We start from the raw sequence: 18,412 nt of genomic DNA, 5'->3' as shown, positions 1-18,412 counted from the left end.
GTTTGCCCTTTCAAAGAGAGTAGGGGCAGAACGAACCCCACAGTGCAGCACCCCAATTCTCAGAAGTTTCACCTCCATCTTTATAGTTTAAGGCTCTTTATAAGATTCATGTTAAAGAATTAGCTTGTGAGCTCACGTAGTAAGGAGAGCAGGGCTGGGGTAAAAATTTCCTTAACTTGTAAGTGACACTGTTGGAGATACCATCAGCAAAATGCTGAATGCTGGGAACAATCCACTTGGCTTCTCACAAGAAAACAAAACAAGTTGCAGAGGGGTGAGGTAGCTCAGCAGGTAAAGCTCCTGACAACCTGGACCCACATGGTGGAAAGAGAGGACCAACTCCCACAAGTTACCCCCTGATACCCACAAGTTACTCCTGACCCCCACAAGTTACCCTTGACCCCCACAAGTTACCCCTGACCCTCACAAATTACCCCTGACCCCCACAAGTTACCCCTGACCCCCACAAGTTACTCGACTCCTACAAGTTACCCCCTGACCCCCACAAGTTATCCCTGACTCTCACAAGTTACCCCCTGACCTCCACAAGTTACCCCTGACTCCCACAAGTTACCCCTGACCCCAACAAGTAGCTGTGGCATCTCCCCACCCCATCACCCAAACACACACAAAACACTATTTAGCTGCAAAGAAAAATTTAATCACAAAGTTTGGAGGAAAATGGATGGAATTAGAACGTATAGAGGCAGCTGGAGAGATGGCTCAGAGGTTAAGAGCACTGCCTGCTCTTTCAGAGGTCCTGAGTTCAATTGCCAGCAACCACATGCTGGCTCACAACCATCTATAATGTGACTTGATGCCCTCTTCTGACACCCAGGTGTACATGCAGATAAAACACTGTATACATAATAATAAATAAATGAGCTGGGGGGGGGGGCAGTTGGCCCACACATTTAATCCCAGTACTTGGGAGGCAGAAGCAAGCAGATCAATATGAGTTCCATGCCAGCCTGCTCTACAGAGTGAGTTCCAGGACAGCCAAGGCTACACAGAGAAACCCTGAGTTGGGAATCAAATAAATAAGCCAGCACTAGGAAGGCAGAGGCAGGTGGATCTCTGTGTGTTTGAGGGAGGCTAGCCTGGTTTACAGAGGAAGTTCCAGGACAGAGAAACCCTGTCTTGAAAAACAAAACAAAACAAACAAAAACAAAGAAAAAGAAAGAAAGGCTAAATATAAATATTAGGAGACAACAGAGGACTGACTACAGATAACGAACATGCATTATGAGAAAAAATATAAAGCTAAATGTTCTTCTAGTTGTAAGTCTGTCATGGATTTTTCATTTTTAGTAGCGACTGTCTAAAAATACATTCCGTAGTGAAAGTGTAAAATCCAGCACGAAGCCCCACAGCTTCTCTACCAAGTGCTGCTCTCTGTTCAGAAGTTCGCTTAGATGTACAGACTTTGGGTCTGGCTAATTGTTAAAATTATTTTATATGCATGAGTATTTTGCCTGCTTGTACGTATGTGCACTATGCGTGTGTCGGGGCCCACCTAATTCAGAAGAGGGCTGCAGATGCTCTGGAACCAGAGTTACAGACAAGCCCCCTTATGAGTGCTGCCACTCACACACCCGGATCCTCTGCAGGAACACTAAGTGCTCTTATTTGTTGAGCCAACTCTCCAGCCCTAGTCTGGTTTAGTTTGTTGTATATATATATATATATATTTGCAATATTTTAAAAATCATAAAGTTTATAAAATAAAAAAATGCTAAAAAGAAATGGGAAATTAGAATATAAAAAATGTTTTAGTTCTGGCAGTCGTGGTGCACATCTTTAATCCCAGTGTTTGGGAGGCAGAGGCAAGCAGACATCTGAGTTCGAGGCCAGCCTGGTCTACAAAGTGAGTCCAGGACAGCCAAAGCTACCCAGAGAAACCCTGTCTTGAAAAGCCAAAAAACAAAAACAAAAAAAAAACTTTTAAACTGCATTTTTTGTTTGTTTGTTTGTTTTGAGACAGGGTTTCTCTGGGTAGCCTTGGCTGTCCTGGACTCGCTTTGTAGACCAGGCTGGCCTCGAACTCACAGCGATCCACCTGCCTCTGCCTCCGGAGTGCTGGGATTAAAGGTGTGCACCACCACTCCCAGCCCTTGAACTGCATTCTTATTTATTGTGTGTGCATGCATGTGAGTGGACATCAGAGGACAAGTCATGGCAGTCAGGTCTCCCACCGTGTGGGGACCCAAGGAATTGAACTCAGAACATCAGGATTGGTAGCGAGGAGTACCTTTAGCCACTGAACCATCTCCCAACTCCTGGTTTGTTTGTTTGTTTGTTTGTTTGTTTGTTTGTTTTGAGACAGGCTCCCCTGTAGCGCAGGATAGCCTCAAACAGGATATGTAGTTAAGGATGACCTTGGCTTCCTGCTCCTTCTGCCTCCACCTCCTGCACACTGGCATTACAGGTGTGCACCATCATGCCTAGTGTTTATGGCCTGTTCATGTAGCCGTAGGATTGTGAACCCAGCACTCAGTGCCTGGATTCTTAGAGGCAAGTGTGATAGCCATTAAGCTCTGTGTGTGTGTGTGTGTGTGTGTGTGTATTTCTCAATTTCTGAATAAAAGCATGCCTGCTTGGCTATAACCTTGCTCCTTCAAGATGTAATACACATGATATTGTAGAAACCAAACCAACACCAATTTGTGTTCAGAGCCTGAGAACTTGACACACACACACAATCTGCCCCCTACCCCCCGCTCCCCCTTTCCCCAGAGTTTCCAAGGAGAGCCACAAACCATTCCTGGAAGCTTGTACCCGGGGCCAACCAATCAGAGCCACAGGTCACCACAACCAGACCGTACAAAAAACTGCCCCCTGCACTGGTCCCCTCGCTTAGCCCTGGTCCTCCAGCCAATCAGCTTAAAGGACAACTTTCCTGTGCCCCTCTAACCTATCATGCAACAGCAAGGCTTGGAAACTCCCCCTACAGTTTTTTTCCTTTAAAAACTCTGTTCCCCTAGCACTACAGGCCGCCATCTTCCCTCCTCACGAGGGGACTGACAGTCCAGGCTCTGAGCTTAAAATAAATGAGGCCCTGTGTGATTTGCATCCAGCTGATTCCTGGTGGTCTTTGGGGGTTTCACAACTTGGGCATTATAACAGCTCGCCAGTTTAAGCTGTGTGATTCGGTGGATTTGTAATCACCCTTTCTACTCTAGCACCCTCAGAGGCTTCTAATCTGCTTTCTTTTAACACTTTATCACAACATATTTATTTATTTTGTGTGTGTGTATGTGTGTGTGCATGTGTGTGTGTGGTGTGTATGCTCACATGTGCGCACATGTATAAATCAGAGAGCAATCTGCAGGAGTCTATTCTCTTTCTCCACCATGTGGGTCTTGGGGGGGTCAAACCCAAGTTGTCAGACTCTGTGGCAAGAGCCTTCACCAGCTGAGTCATCTCACTGCCCTGCTTGTCCTTCCACCTCACTGGATTTGCCTGTTTTGAAGACTTTGTGTAAATGTATCATAATATGTTGTATTTTTAACTGATTTCTTTTTTAAAATTGTTTTGTTTATTTATTTATTTATTTATTTATTTATAATTTATACAGTGCTCTGCCTGCACGTCAGAAGAGGGCATTAGATCACATTATAGATGGCTGTGAGCCACCATGTGGGTGCTGGGAATTGAACTCAGAACCACTGGGAATTGAACTCAGAACCTCTAGAAGAGCAGCCAGTGCTCTGAACTTCTGAGCCATCTCTCCAGCTCCCCTTTAACTGGTTTCTTTCACCCTGGCTTAAAAGATCCACGTGCCTCTGCCTCCTAGCACTAGGATTAAAGGCATGGACCACCATGTCCTGGTTTAATGGTTTCAATTTTTACCTTGTTTGAAATGTCCCTAGTCTCACCAGGGGACATCCATCTTATAAACATATTATTCTGGCTACAGAGTTTTAAATAAAGACATTTTGAAGAAGTTTAAACAAAGATAGGAACTTCTGGGTGGTAAATGGATCAACAGGACTGCCTCAAGCATTCATCACAAGGTGGTGTGTGGTGGGAGAGACTCCTGCAAGGACTCTGTGACCTCCACATAATGGCATGAGTGAGTCCCACTCCTCCCCTAAGTATAATAACTAAGAAAAATGTAATTAAAAAAAAAATTAGAGCTGGGCACAGTGGAGACACTTGTAATCCAAGTAATGAGAGGCTGAGGCAGGAGAATTGCTCTGAATTTGAGGCCAATCTGGGCTACAGTGAGACCCTGGCTCAAAACCAAACAAAACCAGTCCGGTCCACATATCTAGTACCAACCCAGCCAGTTACATGATGAGAAAATGGCGAAAACCAAACCATGAACAAACAAAAATGAAAAGTTGGAAAGGGAACCTAATTGCAAAGCAGAGGTAAAAAGAAAAAACAAACAAACAAACAAACAAACAAAAAACCTCTTCCTAACGAAATTCCAGCGCGAAGCTAGCACCTGCACTCAGGCCTCCTGAACATCCACATACAATGTGTTTCCCCAGCACAACTCACAAGCATGTGACCCACAAGATAGCTTTAGGAACACAGCTTTTGTTTTGTTTTGAGAAAGGGTGGTACGTGCCTTTAATCCCGGCACTTGAGAGGCGGAGGCAGGCTCTGAAGGCAAGAGCGGGTATGCAGATTGTCTTCCACTTCCTAGTCCCTAAGGCCCAGGTCCTGGCTCCCAGGCTGGACTTTCACCAGTTGACACACATTAGTGCGTCAGAGTCAGCTGGTATGGGCCTGCCACTAGACCTGCACTGATTCACCCAGGAAGCTAAAGCCAGGCCACAGAACAAAACACCTTGATGCGCTGCCCACTAAGCCTCCTGGGGCGAACAGCCTCCTGGCCAATAGAAACCAGAAAGCAGCTTGTTTGGCAGTTCTCCCTCTATTCCTACTTGCAAGAGTCCCTCATTTGTTTCCTGTGCCTATCTCTGGGTCCAGAGCTGTATTTTTTCTCTTTCTTTCTTTCTTTCTTTCTTTCTTTCTTTCTTTCTGTCTTGTTTTGGGGACGTTGATCCCTGAAGAACGGAGCTGGGCTGGAAAAGAGGGACAGTAGGAGGTCTATTAGAAGGAGAAGCCAGAAGTGGAACCAATGTGGATAGACTACATAGAATTAAGGAGTCAGAGATCTCTGGGCCACCTTCTCCCCGAGAGATGCCACCTGTCCACTGTTTAGGCAGGCCCTGCTGTCTTCCTGGAACAGACCCCGCAGCCATCGCTTTCTGATCCCACAGCTCTTTATGGGTCTTGGTCGAACACACGGACATTCAAAGGTCACTTAGCTTTACTTCCAGTCTCCTCCCGACCTCCTAACAGCAACACAAAAAGTGTGGGAATCCCCCTCCAAGAGGAAGCAATGGTGCAGCTTTAACAGAAAGGGAAGGGAGGAAGAGGGCGCTGACTCAGAGTCCCCTATTATTGGCTGCTGCAGGGGATCCCACCGTAGGGATTGGCTTCGGCAGAGTCCGCCTCCTCTTGTGATTGGCTCCGTCTGGGATATATAATGGGGGCTTGGCTGGCCTCCGCCTCAGTTGGAGGCAGGCAGGGAACCGGGATCTAGTCGCCAGTTCGGATACGTCAGGCGCGACCTTCCTCCTCGCTGAACCCGACTCCAGGTCCCTCCGAGGCTGCAGCTATGAAGGAGAGACGGGCGCCGCAGCCGGTGGTGGTCAGATGTAAGCTCGTGCTGGTGGGGGACGTGCAGTGCGGGAAGACCGCGATGTTACAGGTGTTAGCGAAAGACTGCTATCCCGAGGTGAGCTACCCGCTGGCCAGGAGAGCCATCTCCTCCATCCTCAGGCCGCCCCACCCTGCCCTGCCTTTTGGCTAGAGGACTGCCCTGCCTTGCTTCCCCAGAGACCTGACCCACTTCTGCCGCCCGGTCGCTCCTCCTCACCTCTTTACCCATCACATCCCCTCCCACTTTCCTTCATCCCTGAGACCTGGAGGATCAGGAGAGCCTGAGCTTTATTCTTGACGCAGTACCTGCCTGCCCCTCCTGTAAGGTTCTATGAGGGTGGCCCCGGCAGGCTTCTTCTGTTTCGGCTGTTCACCTGTGCCAAGAGACTAGAGGGGAGAACACAGCGATTAGAATTGGCTTGTGGCTCTGAAAAAAAAGGGAGGGGGATCCGAATCTGGAATGAAAGCGTGAATGATGTGTCTCAGACCAGGCAGGATGTGGGGGGCTTGTCCCAGGCTGGAGAGCGAAGGCCAGTCAGTTCCCCATGGATCCTCTCCTCCCGCTCCTCCTCATCTGACACTCCAATGTTTCAGCGCATGTCTGAGTGGCTGCTTGTGTAGCCAACACTAGGTGTGGGGTTCTGAGGGCACGAGTGCCCAGGTGCGAAAGATCCCTCTCTCCTCACAGACCTATGTGCCTACGGTGTTTGAGAATTACACAGCCTGTCTGGAGACGGAGGAACAGAGAGTGGAGCTTAGTCTCTGGGATACCTCAGGTAAGACTGTACCCCAATATAGCATCCTACCTTCCCTGGCTAACTGCAGCTGCTGCTTTTTTAGGTGGTGATAGGAAAAACTCTATCCACCTTTGAGGATGGAAGTGCTTGTCAGGAAACCAAAAGAAGAGATGTAAAGATTCTTTGGGTAGGGCATCCACACTTTTAGATGACCCGGGAAAGCAGTGGACAAACCTAAGAGCCACTCTGGTCTACTTCCATTTTTCAGAGGGCTGGGACGGTGAGGTAAAGGGACCCCTGAGTACTCCCAGGGAGGACCAGCAGGTTGCCTCTCCCTCTCTCTCTCTCTCTCTCTCTCTCTCTCTCTCTCTCTCTCTCTCTCTCTGTGTGTGTGTGTGTGTGTGTCTGTCTGTCTGTCTGTCTGTCTCTCTCTCTGTGTTTGTGTCTGTCCGTCCGTCCGTCTGTCTGTCTGTCTGTCTGTCTCTGTGTGTCTGTCTGTCTGTCTGTCTGTCTCTGTGTGTCTGTCTGTCTGTCCATCCGTCCATTCGTCCGTCTGTCTGTCTGTTTCTGTGTGTGTGTGTGGTGTGTGTGTCTGTCTGTCTGTCTGTCTGTCCGTCTCTCCCTCCCTCTGGCCCCCCCATCCTCTCTCTCACACATACATATTCTCTCCCCAACCCCTGTTCTCCAAAGCAAGTTAAGTGAGAGGTCGGGGCTAAAGGCAGCCGTAGTGTGGCAGCGAGGAGGCGCCTGCTTGGGATGGAATCTCTCTCTCCTGCACTCCCTCTCAGGCCACTGCTGTCTGCTTGCCGCAACTCAGCCCTCTCGTCAGAGGCTGCGGCTCAGAGGCTTGGAGACGAAGCGATGCATCATCGATGTTTTGGAGGGTGGGGGGGACCGTGAATGTAGGGCACGTTTGGGTTAGTGTCCAGTGGGGTGCATGGGATTTAGTTCTGACGGGTTCTCCCTGTGCTGGGATGAGTTGGAGATGCCAGTCCTTTAGGAATGTAGATAGCAGTGTGGTTCCCACTCTGCACCCCCAAGCCCTTTGAGCTCAGCTAAGGTTTGCTTTGCTTCTGAGCCCTTCCCACTTTATCTACCCAGGCCCTCTTTTTAACAGTTTGTCTCAGACATAATTAAAGAGTAAGAGCCAGCAATATGAGAAAGAAAAGAAAATCCATGCTTTACCAATTTCTCTCTCTCTCTCTCTCTCTCTCTCTCTCTCTCTCTCTCTCTCTCTCTTTCTCTCTTTTCCCTACGTGCTTAAGCTAAGTTTAAAGAGAAACTGTAAATCACTAAGGCATGTCTGATAAATATGCCACCCCACTTCTCAGGGGGAGTCGTGTTCCTGTTCTCCAGTTTTGAGGTCTGGGAGGACTGGGGGTCCTGGGGTGGGCAGACAGAAAATGATAGATACTGCCTTTGCTCTCTCCCAAACCAAAATGCTTCAGGCTGGTGCATGGTCCTCTGCTGCAGTTTCAGGAGAGGGGAGTCGGGGTTCTGGTTACCCTGGACTGTGTTATGCTGGCCGGATTGGCCCAGAATGCAGCGTGGCTGCATGATGTATGGTTTTTTTTTCCCCTCCTGCTGTACCCTCCCACCTTCCAATCGTCCCTGAACCTTGCTGCGGCTCATCTCTTTTCATTACCGCCCGCCCTCCCTCCCGGCTTCCCCCCCCCCACCCCCTCCTCTCACAGCCCTTGAATCTCCAGCCCAGATAATGGAAAACCAGCAAGTGTGGTCTTTCTACCCCAGGTCCCACCCTACCACCTCATTTCAAAGCGATGAAGGCAATCCGTTATCCTTCGTGTAAGGATAGAGGGACACGGTGGTGTGTGGGACCGAGCTTCTCTACCTCTGGGCCACGGCTGACTCTGATTCTGTTATTCTCTTACTGGTTTTAGGGGAGGGGGATTGCTTGGAGCCAAAATGGAGACCTGCTCCCCTCCCTCCCCCAGTACTGCAGCGCTCCCCTGCCTCAGTGCTGTTGTCGGCCTACCCCCACCTTGCCTCAGTAAGAGATGGGGGTGGATTACTGAAGGAGCAAGCAGCTATCCCAACTCCCCCTTACTTCTTCTTCTTCTTTTTTTTTTTTATGACCGACACCCCCACCTCAGCTTGGATTCCCCCCAGTTTCCATGGTGATTGCAGTACAGGGAGAGGGGCTGCTTGCTATTCTAAGCACGGATTGTCTGGATTCCAAATCTGCTCCTGCTCCTTACTGGGGTGGAGGGGGCTCAGCTCCTAGCATTCACCCCATCAGACCCCGGGCCTGAATCGCCCCTTCCTCCTGTCCACCAAGGAACCTTGCTCTTGCCTCAAATTCCACAGCTATGGGTGTTGCCTGTCTTTGAGACTGCCTCCCTGAGATCTGAGGGGTTAGGGGTGGGAAGGGGGGTGGCACAGTATTCCCACAGTATTCCCTTTGCCCTTTTCAGTGTAAGCTGACTTGGGTGGGTAACGGAGGAGTAAAATGCCAAATCCTGGATGCTCTCTCTGCCCCATCAGCCTCCTGAAGTTCTGACCTGGAGGTAAAGAACCAGGGCAGCCAGCTGGTTATGTAACGGGCAGGGATGGTTCTTCATTGGAGACCCTAGAGCAGAAGCATGGAACCGAGGCTAGGCAGCAGGCAGGATCATGTGGAGGGATCCTCAAGCAAGCACTCACCTCTCCATTGGTACAGGCGGCATCTTCTGGGACTCCAGGGCTGAGTAGAGTAAACCCACTGTAGGAAACTCAGATGTGACCTCTACCCCATTTGTTTCCCCTCTTTTAGAACCAAGGGAAAAGGTGTTTCTGGCTAGCTTTCTGGCATCCCAAGCTTCTCTGCAGCAGCACCAGGCCCCGGACACAGCTGGATGCTAAGCTAAGGGACTGAGAATTACATTCCCCAGGGATGCTAGGTTTAGGCCTATGGGGGGCGCGGGGAGATGGCATGGTTGGCTCACTCTCAGCTCTTCTCCCCTCATGCCAGGCTCTCCTTACTATGACAATGTCCGCCCACTCTGCTACAGCGACTCAGATGCGGTGTTACTGTGCTTTGATATCAGCCGCCCAGAGACTATGGAGAGTGCACTGAAGAAGGTAAGGCTGAGCCAGAGGCAGTGGCGCTTTTAGCAGGAGGATCTTAAGTTCAAGTTCAGCTTGGGCTATGGAGGTCAAGACCAGGCAGCTGAGTGAGACCCTGTCTCCAAATAAAAGTAAAACAGGGCTGAGAAGGAATCTCAGTTGATAGACAGTTCCACGCCCAGAATGGGGTGGGGTGGGGGGTTGGTATATAGTTTCTACCCAGAAGAAGGAACAGCCGGGCAGTGGTGGAGCACACCTTTAATCCCAGCACTCGGGAGGCGGAGGCAGGTGGATCTCTGAGTTCAAGGCCAGCCTGGTCTACAGAGTGAATTACAAGACAGCCAAGGTTACACAGAAAAACCCTGTCTCGAAGAAAAAAGAAAAAAAAAAAAAAAAGAACAAGAAGGAGCCTTGTCCCACAGTCCTCCTGTCTACCAGCTGTGAGAGAATTGTTTTGCTTGAGGCCTTACCATTGGCTGTGGCTCTGGGTCTCCTTCACCTCAGCCTTCTGTTTTCTCTTCATCCCATACAACTTTCCCTGAGGCCCAGTTCGGGGTGGGGGGGACTGAGGGGATGCTGAGGGCTCAGAGAACCTTCTGGTGGTGTGAAGAATGGGGCCTTTTGGGAGCAACTTAAGTGGACTGTGATCCTGGGTCCACTGAGTCAGGCAGGCCAGGCCTCAACAGCTGGCGGAAGTGTCAGGTCTGAGGGGTGAGGTCTGCCTACACCTGAGAAATACTTTGGGACATGCCTAGCTCCTCAGCAAAGAGGTAACCTCTCTACTGGCATGTAGGGCTTGTTTGTCATTTGATAGAGAAAGAAGATAGATCCATGTCTTCTCTGTATGGCAGGGAGTGAGAGACTTAGCCTGTGCTCCCTTTAGTGACTGAAGAGCAAGGCTCTGGGTTATCACAATGGTGCCACCAAGGGCCTCCTGGGCAGGAAGATGATGTAATTAGTGCAGCAGAGACGCTGTGACTCACAGGGAGAGCTGGCATCTGAGAATCTGAGCGATGTGCTGGGTGTTGCCAGCTGGACTTCTGTATCTGTCTGCCACTGACTTCGCTTCCCTTCCACCTGCCTTCTCGCTCCACTCCTCAGTGGAGAACAGAAATCCTAGACTATTGCCCCAGCACACGTGTATTGCTTATTGGCTGCAAGACAGACCTGCGAACAGACCTGAGCACTCTAATGGAACTGTCCCACCAGAAGCAGGCACCCATCTCCTATGAACAGGTGCGTGTGTGCACGTGCACACTTGAGTGCGTGCATGCGTGTGTTTGGCGTGTGAGTGTATAACGGAGGGTGGAGCTATGGCTTTGATTAAACCCTTTCTATAGGAGAAGATGGTATTAGAGGGCTAGCTATAAAACAGTCAACTGTTGCCTAGGTTGTAGGAGCAGGAGCTTGTTTCCTTAAAGCCCTGCTATAGGTTGGCCTTTGAGCTTCTTCTGGTTGTGCGCCAGCATTCTTAACTTTTTTTTTGTAAACCATATGCACCAGACTCATTAAAGATGCTTGTTAGAGCTGGATGTAGTCTGTAATCCCAGAACTCATGAGGTGGAGGCAGAAGGATTCCAAGTGTGAGGACAGCCAGGCTCCATAATAAGGCTCAGTCTCAAAAAAAAAAAAAAAAGAACAAACGAAAAAGTAATTGTTAGAATTTTGAATTCCAGGTTTCATGCCTATAAAATAACTCTGGGAGAATGATATGGAAATCGGCCTTTTTATAATAGGACCCAAGGATAATTTTTAATTATTCAATTGTGTGAGTGATGCATGGCATGCCATGTATGGAGTTTTAGGAGTTGGTTCTTTCCTTCTACCACATGGGTTTCTGGGATTAAATTCAGGCTGTCAAGCTTGGTGGCAAGTGCTTCTCTTTGCTGAGCCATCTCACCAGCCCCAGCGATAATTTTTAATGCACGCAGGAGTATAAGAATGTCTGCCAAGCCGGGCGTGGTGGCTCATGTCTTTAATCCCAGCACTCAGGAGGCAGAGGCAGGCGGATCATTGTAAGTTTGAGGCCAGCCTGGTCTACAAAGTGAGTCCAGGACAGCCAAGGCTACACAGAGAAACCCTGTCTCGAAAAACCAAAATAAAAAGGCTGCCAATATCTCTTATTAGAATCACCTTAAAAATACAGGAGGCTGTTGAGATGGGTTAGGAGTGAGGGCCCTCACTCTTGGCTTGAGTTTGTTCCTTGAGACCCACAGGGTGGCAGGAGAGAACTGATTTCCACAATTGTCCTCTGATCTCCACATGGATGCTGAGGCATAAATATGCACATAGACAAACACACACTCACACGAAATAAATACATTTAGAAGTGTTTAAGAACTGGGCGTGGTAGCTGGGCAGTGGTGGCGTACGTCTCTAATCCCAGCAACTCGGGAGGCAGAGGCAGGCTGTGAGTTCGAGGCCAGCCTGGTCTACAAAGCGAGTCAAGGACAGCCAAGGCTACACAGAGAAACCCTGTCTCAAAAAACAAACAAAAGAGCCAGGCTTGGTGGCGCACACCTTTAATCCCAGCACTTGGGAGGCAGACAGACACAGGCGGATCTCTGAATTCAAGGCCAGCCAGGCCTAAACAGAGAGAACCTGTTTAAATGCTAGTGTTGACGGAACCCAGGGCTGCAAGCACACTAGCATCCCAGACACCTACTGTACGTGGTTTGGCATCAATTCGCTTTTGAAAATGCTGTAGGTGATTCTAGAGTGCACCTAGTCTTTAGCTCCAGGAATACTGGCCGCAGTGGGGTGTCCGTCTGGAATAGCCCTGAGGTGTGATACATGCAATGCCTTGGCGTTTCCTAGGCATTTTTAGGCCACTGCGTTAATGACCTCACCCTTCCCACAGGGCTGTGCGATAGCCAAGCAGTTGGGTGCAGAACTCTACCTGGAGGGCTCCGCCTTCACCTCAGAGAAGAGCATCCACAGTATCTTCCGGACGGCATCCATGGTGTGTCTGAACAAGCCCAGCCTGGTGCCTCCCAAGAGCCCTGTCCGCAGCCTCTCCAAACGACTACTCCACCTCCCCAGTCGCTCTGAACTCATCTCTTCTACATTCAAGAAGGAAAAGGCCAAAAGCTGTTCCATTATGTGAAGCTGGAGCCGGAGGCGGGGGGGAGGAGACAGCCCCCCACTTCCTCCCTTGGGGTGCAGAGGCACGGGGAGAGGGAGGATGAGACAGTTTGAGACACGGGATGTGACTTTTTCAGATGGCCACAGTGAGGGCTTAAGGAGACAGGAATGGGACTGACGAGGATGGCCAGGCCTGGCAGGAGGGCCTGACACGAAGCAAGAACCATCACACCCAAAGCCAGGCACTAGGCTGTGGAGGGGGTAGTTGCCCCAGCGTCCCCCTACTCTAGAGGAAGGAAGGGCGCTGGGGAGATGGGGACATGCTGGCCTCGCCTTCAGCGTCACGCCTCTTCCACACAGCAGCGTTCCCATGTAGGCCTGGGGTGGGAGGGGTCCTCGAGCCCTTCTCTTCCCCTTTAAGAGGTGGCAGCGGACTGGAGAGTTGGAAAGCCCAGAGGTAGCTCCCTTGGGGGCTTAGCCCGGGTGCTTCATAACTGAGAGCAGGAGGGCGAGGGCCAAGCGGAGCTAAAAGGAAGCCTCATCTTTGCATAGCCCATGCGTCATGGAGAGCGACATCACACACACGCGACATTCACAGGCCTCTCACTCAAGTCCCCAGGGCCCAAGGGAGAAGCCCCAGACCCCCTTCTCTTGCAGAATGTGGGGGTGGTGGTGCTGCAGGGGCAGGACTGATGGGGGGGGGTCACCAGACTTTCCTGCCCTTAGGGCGGAACAGTTGGCATTCGTTTTCTAGACTCTTGTCTTTGGAACTGGGGGGAGGGGGGGAGCGCTTCAATCTGTTATATGTTCTGTGTTTAAAGAAGAAAACCTATTTATTAATGAAATATAACATATGAAGACGTTGATTGTTCTTTGTTGCTGTTTGATTTATTTTTTTGGCAACTGATGAGCAGGGAAAAGCGGTCTTGAATCCCTTCCTGTGAGTTTGAATGGTGTCTATCTCCGTGGTCCCCTAGCCCCACTTCTCCGAATGTCACTCACATCCTGCTAAGGCAAGAAAGAGCTCCTCACGCCTGGAGTAGGGCTCCTCATGGCATACCCCAGGATGCTGACAGTGTGGTTTTTTGTTTTGTTTTTGGGGGGGGCGTATTTTGGTTTTTCGAGACAGGGTCTCTCTGTGTAACCTTGGCAGTCCTGGACTCGCTTTGTAGACCAGGCTGGCCTCGAACTCTCAGAGATCCACCTGCCTCTGCCTCCTGAGTGCTGGGATTAAAGGTGAGCGCCACCACGCCCAGCTCGGGAGGATGTTTTTTTGTAAGAGGCTATCCTCTGTGTGTATGCTGTTCAGCAACAGCCCTGGCATCCCTGGTTCTGGATGACAGTAGCATCCTCCAGTTGTGACAGCCAGAAATGTCCTTAGATGTTGCTGAGTGTCCTCTGGGTAACATCACTTCATGTAGATGACCACTCCCCTAAAGCAGTGGTTCTCAGCCTTCCTAATGCTGCAACCTTGAAATACACTTCCTCACGTTGTGGTGACCCCCAGCTATAAAGTTACTTTTGTCACTACTTCATAACTGTGATTTTTGCTATTGCTACAAATTATAATGTAAATATCAGATATACAACCGCAAAGGGGTCATGACCCACAGGTTGAGAACCACGGCCTTACAGAGACTGAAGGAGAGAGAGGGCTCGCCTCAAATAGAGGATCAAGCTGCTGAGTCCCTCTCCCAGTGGGTGCTGCATAGACTAGTTCAAAACTCAGGGAAAGCACCCGGGATTCCCATTTCCTGAGTTCAAGGAGAGGTGACCTTTGTTATTGATTTTCCAGTTCTTAAGAGGTTTAGCGTCTCTTCCTCAGTGATTCAGCTCTTGTTTGCCAAGGTTCATAGAATAGTAATAAAATTAAAGGTTATTATTGGGACTGGACAGATGGCCCAGGGCTTAAGAGCAATTCTTATTTTTGCAGAGGACTCTGTTCCCAGCTCCCACACAGTGGCTCACAACTCTCTGTAACTGCAGTTCCAGAGGATGTTATGTCCTCTTCTGGCCACCATGTGCACCACATGCATGTGGTGCATACACAGACAGCACGCCTGTGCATAAAATAATAACATGCACAAAATAAAAAAAAACCATAATTTTAAAAACTTACTATGGAGCTGGAGAGATGGCTCAGCAGAGGTTAAGAGCACTGGCTGCTCTTCCAGAGGTCCTGAGTTCAATTCCCAGCAACCACATGGTGGCTCCCAACCATCCTTCATGAGATCTACTGCCCTCTTCTATCATGCAGAAGAACATGCAAATAGAACACTCATAAATAAACATTTCTTTTTAAAACTTGCACTTTCATTTTAATTTTGTGTGTATGAGTGTCTGTGAGTGGGTGTGTTCACATGAATGCAGGTGTCCTCAGACAGCCCCCGGAGCTGGAGCTAACAGGCAATTATGAGCTGCCCTACTATGCGGGTGCTAAGAGTTGAACTCAGGTCTTCTGCAAGAGCAGTAGGTGCCCTTAACTGCTGAGCCACCTCTCCAGCCCCATTTTATGCATCTACTTTAACTAATCAAATTTAGCCTCAAAAACAAAACTAGTTAATATTTGTTACATGTTTGCTATGTGTCAGAGTCCTTATATGTCTGTGATAACCTTTTGAGGCATTGCCTGTTTCATTAGATTAGGTAAGGAGGTCCAGAGAGATTAATATGCCCAAACCGTGCAGCTATGAAGCATCCCAACATGGATAAAATCCAAGAGGTCTAGACCTCTAGAACTTTCTTTGAAACAGGGTCTTACTATATTACTGCAGGTGACCTAGAAGTCACAAAGACCTTCCTACTTCCTGCCTGTATCACAGGTGGCCATCACCAGGCCCAGATGCTGCAGCTCAGGATGGCTCCATCCTCCTGCTCTTCTCTTCTGTCTTTTGTCCTTTGTCCCACCTTTCTGCTTTCAGTCTTGCTCTCTGGAGGTCTCTCTCAGAGGAAGTGCTTGTTGAATTGCTCAGGATGGACTCAAACTCTGGGCTTAAGTGATACTTTCCTGTCAGCCTCCTGAGGAGCTGGCATTTGTCACCGTATCTGGCAACATAATATGCTTTCGTGCTATTTATTTATTATTTATTTATTTTGTAGAGATGGTAGGAGTTAAGACTGGGTCTGTTTTTCTTTTTGTTTGTTTTCTTTTTCTTTCTTTCTTTCTCCTCCTCCTTCTTCTTCTTTTTCTTCTTCTTCTTTTTTTTTTTTTTTTTTTTTTTTTTTTTTTGAGATAGAGTTTCTTTGTGTAGCCCTGGTTGTCCTGGAACGCACTCTGTAGATCACGCTGGCCTGGCACTCTACCCTGCTCCATTGCAGGGATTAAAGGTGTGCACCACTACTGTCTGTTATGCAGCTTGAACTTACTATACAGCTAAGGGTAATCTTGAACCTTTGATACTTCTACCTTCACTTCACAAGTGCTGATATTACGTGCATGCATTATCATACCTGGCAAAAAAGAAAATCACACTTTAAACTTCCTTGCTAGCCCATCCTGTAAGGAAAAGAATATCCTTATTTCTGTGTTATAAGTGGAGAAGGAGTAAAGCCTATATACTATATATATAATATATTATATAGGTAATATACCAAAAATTTTATAGCATAGCTAATATATATTATATAATTGTATATAATATGCATAATATATTATATATAAATTTATATCACATAGCATATATTATGTAATTTTATATTCTATAACATGCATAATACATATAATATGCATATTATGTATACTATAAAACATGCAGAAGATCATACTGATAGTGACTGAGTCAAAATTTAAACCAAGTCTCACTGTTAAGTATATTACACATATCCCTTACTGTTAGCTATGTTGCTAAGTAGGAGACTAGCTCTGATCCTTACTAAATATAATCTCAGGGGCTGGAGAGTAGCCCACTGGTTAAAGTGCTTGCCTTGCAGACATGAGGGTCTGAGTTCAAATCCCTGAACCCGCATAAAGCTGCACGCGCTGCATGTCTGCAGTCCCGGTGCTTCTACAGCAAGACGGGAGGTGGAAACAAGGGGAAAGGCAAAGACTGAGAGCAGGTGTCACGTGACCTCCACGTGCAGATACACAAGAACACACACACGTACACCCAGACACCCAACACAACCATATCAACAATAGTCCTTATGGCCAGGGCATGATAGAGCACATCTGTAGTCCCAAGACTCAGGAGGCAGAGGCAGGTGGATAGCTGTGAGTTCGAGGCCAGGCTGGTCTACAAAGTGAGTCCAGGACAGCCAGGGCTACACAGAGAGGCCTGTCTTGAAAACAAAAGTTCTTATGTCCTTAATTATTTGTTTTGTTTTGTTTTTGTTTTATTTTGGTTTTTCAAGACAGGGTTTCTCTGTGTAACAGCCCTGGCTGTCCTGGACTAGCTTTGTAGACCAGGCTGGCCTTGAACTCAGAGATCCGCTTGCCTCTGCCTCCCGAGTGCTGGGATTAAAGGCATGTACTACCATGCCTAGCTTGTCCTTAACTATAAGAATAAATATTTGTGAGAGAGCTAGAAGAGTAAAATCAACAAATATCTTGAAGATTGGTGTTCTTCTTATGTGTGCTGTAAGAAATACAAAGTACTAGAGGCCTGTCTCTGTAAACTTAAGACAAGCCTTTTCATCTTTCTGAGTCTCAATTTACTTTTTTTTTTTTTTTTAATTGTTCATTTAGGGCATGGAAGGATAGCTCAGCAGTTAAGAGCACTGGCTATGGCTGGGTGTGGTGGCGCACACCTTTAATCCTAGCACTCGGGAGGTAGAGGCAAGTGGATTGCTGTGAGTTTGAGGCCAGCCTGGTCTACAAAGTGAGTCCAGGACAGCCAAGGCTAACACAGAGAAACCTTGTCTCAAAAAAAAAAAAAAAAAAAAAAAAAAATCACTGGCTTCTCTTCCAGAAGACCTCCGTTTGATTCACAGCACCCACACAGCAGCTCACAACCCTCTGTGACTCCATTCGAAGGGGATCTGACAACCCTCTTCTGGTTTCCTTATGTCCTGGGCACCATGTAATACACATACGCATGCATGTAAGGAAAGTTTTAGGTTCTTTGTAAACTCAGTTATGTTATGTAAATAAGTTTTCATTTTAATCCCAACTGTGGGATTTTAGTTTGGGCTTTAGTATTTCTACAACTGATAATTGCCTCCTGCGGACGTGGTCTTTCCCAGTTGGTAACAGCCTGCCTGCCCCGTTCTGCACGGAAAGCGGTGTGGTCTAGGACTCTGAGGGAGATAACTAGGAGAGCCTGGAGAGAGAAGAGGTGGTGCGTGGCTTGTAGCACTCTGAAGAGACCAGGGAGGGAAGTGTGGTGGCTTGGGGACAGATGAGAGAAACGTTTCAATTCAGTGGCTTGGAGGAGATAGGTCTTGCCGCAAAAGAACCCACTGACCCTAAACAGCCAGGAGAAGTTAAGGGGTGTCTACCTCTTTACTCCATCAACCTTCTTTCTCTCTCACCCAGGGTTAAGGGGGGGCTGGTGGAAGGGAGGTAGAGCTTCAATACCCGAAATAAAATAGAGTTTTAAAAAAGAGAGTTTACACATGCATTCAGAAACAAAAACAAAACCAAAAAACATACACATAAAATAAAAATAAATAAATCTAAATCCATCATCATTACTGTATGGGTATACAGGATAGTATTCTGAACTGGAGAAATCAGGCGAACCTGAAGAAGTCATATCTCCTTCTTTCTTAGCTTTGTGGACAGTACTTGGCCATACTTTCCTTACCAGTAAAATCAAGGAATGAATGCCCATCTCGTGCTATTATGACAACTAAGTAAGACAAGAAACATTAGCCCGAGTGTCTAGCATAGAGCAGGGCACTTG

The 18,412-nt window shown here is 48.1% G+C and overlaps 1 protein-coding gene across 1 annotated transcript; it reads left to right on the top strand.

Moving 5' to 3' along the window:
• The first annotated feature begins 5,521 nt into the window (after positions 1 to 5,521).
• Positions 5,522 to 13,064, top strand: Rnd1 (Rho family GTPase 1). Its single transcript, XM_051160306.1, has 5 exons — positions 5,522 to 5,758; positions 6,371 to 6,458; positions 9,391 to 9,500; positions 10,587 to 10,721; positions 12,346 to 13,064. The coding sequence occupies exons 1-5, from the start codon at positions 5,639 to 5,641 to the stop codon at positions 12,589 to 12,591; spliced, it is 699 nt and encodes a 232-aa protein (XP_051016263.1). The 5' UTR covers positions 5,522 to 5,638; the 3' UTR covers positions 12,592 to 13,064.
• Positions 13,065 to 18,412: the final 5,348 nt, after the last annotated feature.

The sequence above is a fragment of the Acomys russatus genome, chromosome 17, assembly GCF_903995435.1.
Source record: "Acomys russatus chromosome 17, mAcoRus1.1, whole genome shotgun sequence".
Lineage (NCBI taxonomy): Eukaryota > Metazoa > Chordata > Mammalia > Rodentia > Muridae > Acomys > Acomys russatus.
The sequence above is the reverse complement of the archived record's forward strand: the minus strand, read 5'-3'. Positions and strand labels throughout refer to the sequence as shown.

Bases quoted from the DNA above. Each gene is read 5' to 3' on its own strand.
- Rnd1 (XM_051160306.1), top strand. From the start codon at position 5,639: ATGAAGGAGAGACGGGCGCCGCAGCCGGTGGTGGTCAGATGTAAGCTC. The intron at 5,759-6,370 runs GTGAGCTACCCG...CTCTCCTCACAG, and splicing joins CGAAAGACTGCTATCCCGAG to ACCTATGTGCCTACGGTGTT. The intron at 9,501-10,586 runs GTAAGGCTGAGC...TCCACTCCTCAG, and splicing joins TGGAGAGTGCACTGAAGAAG to TGGAGAACAGAAATCCTAGA.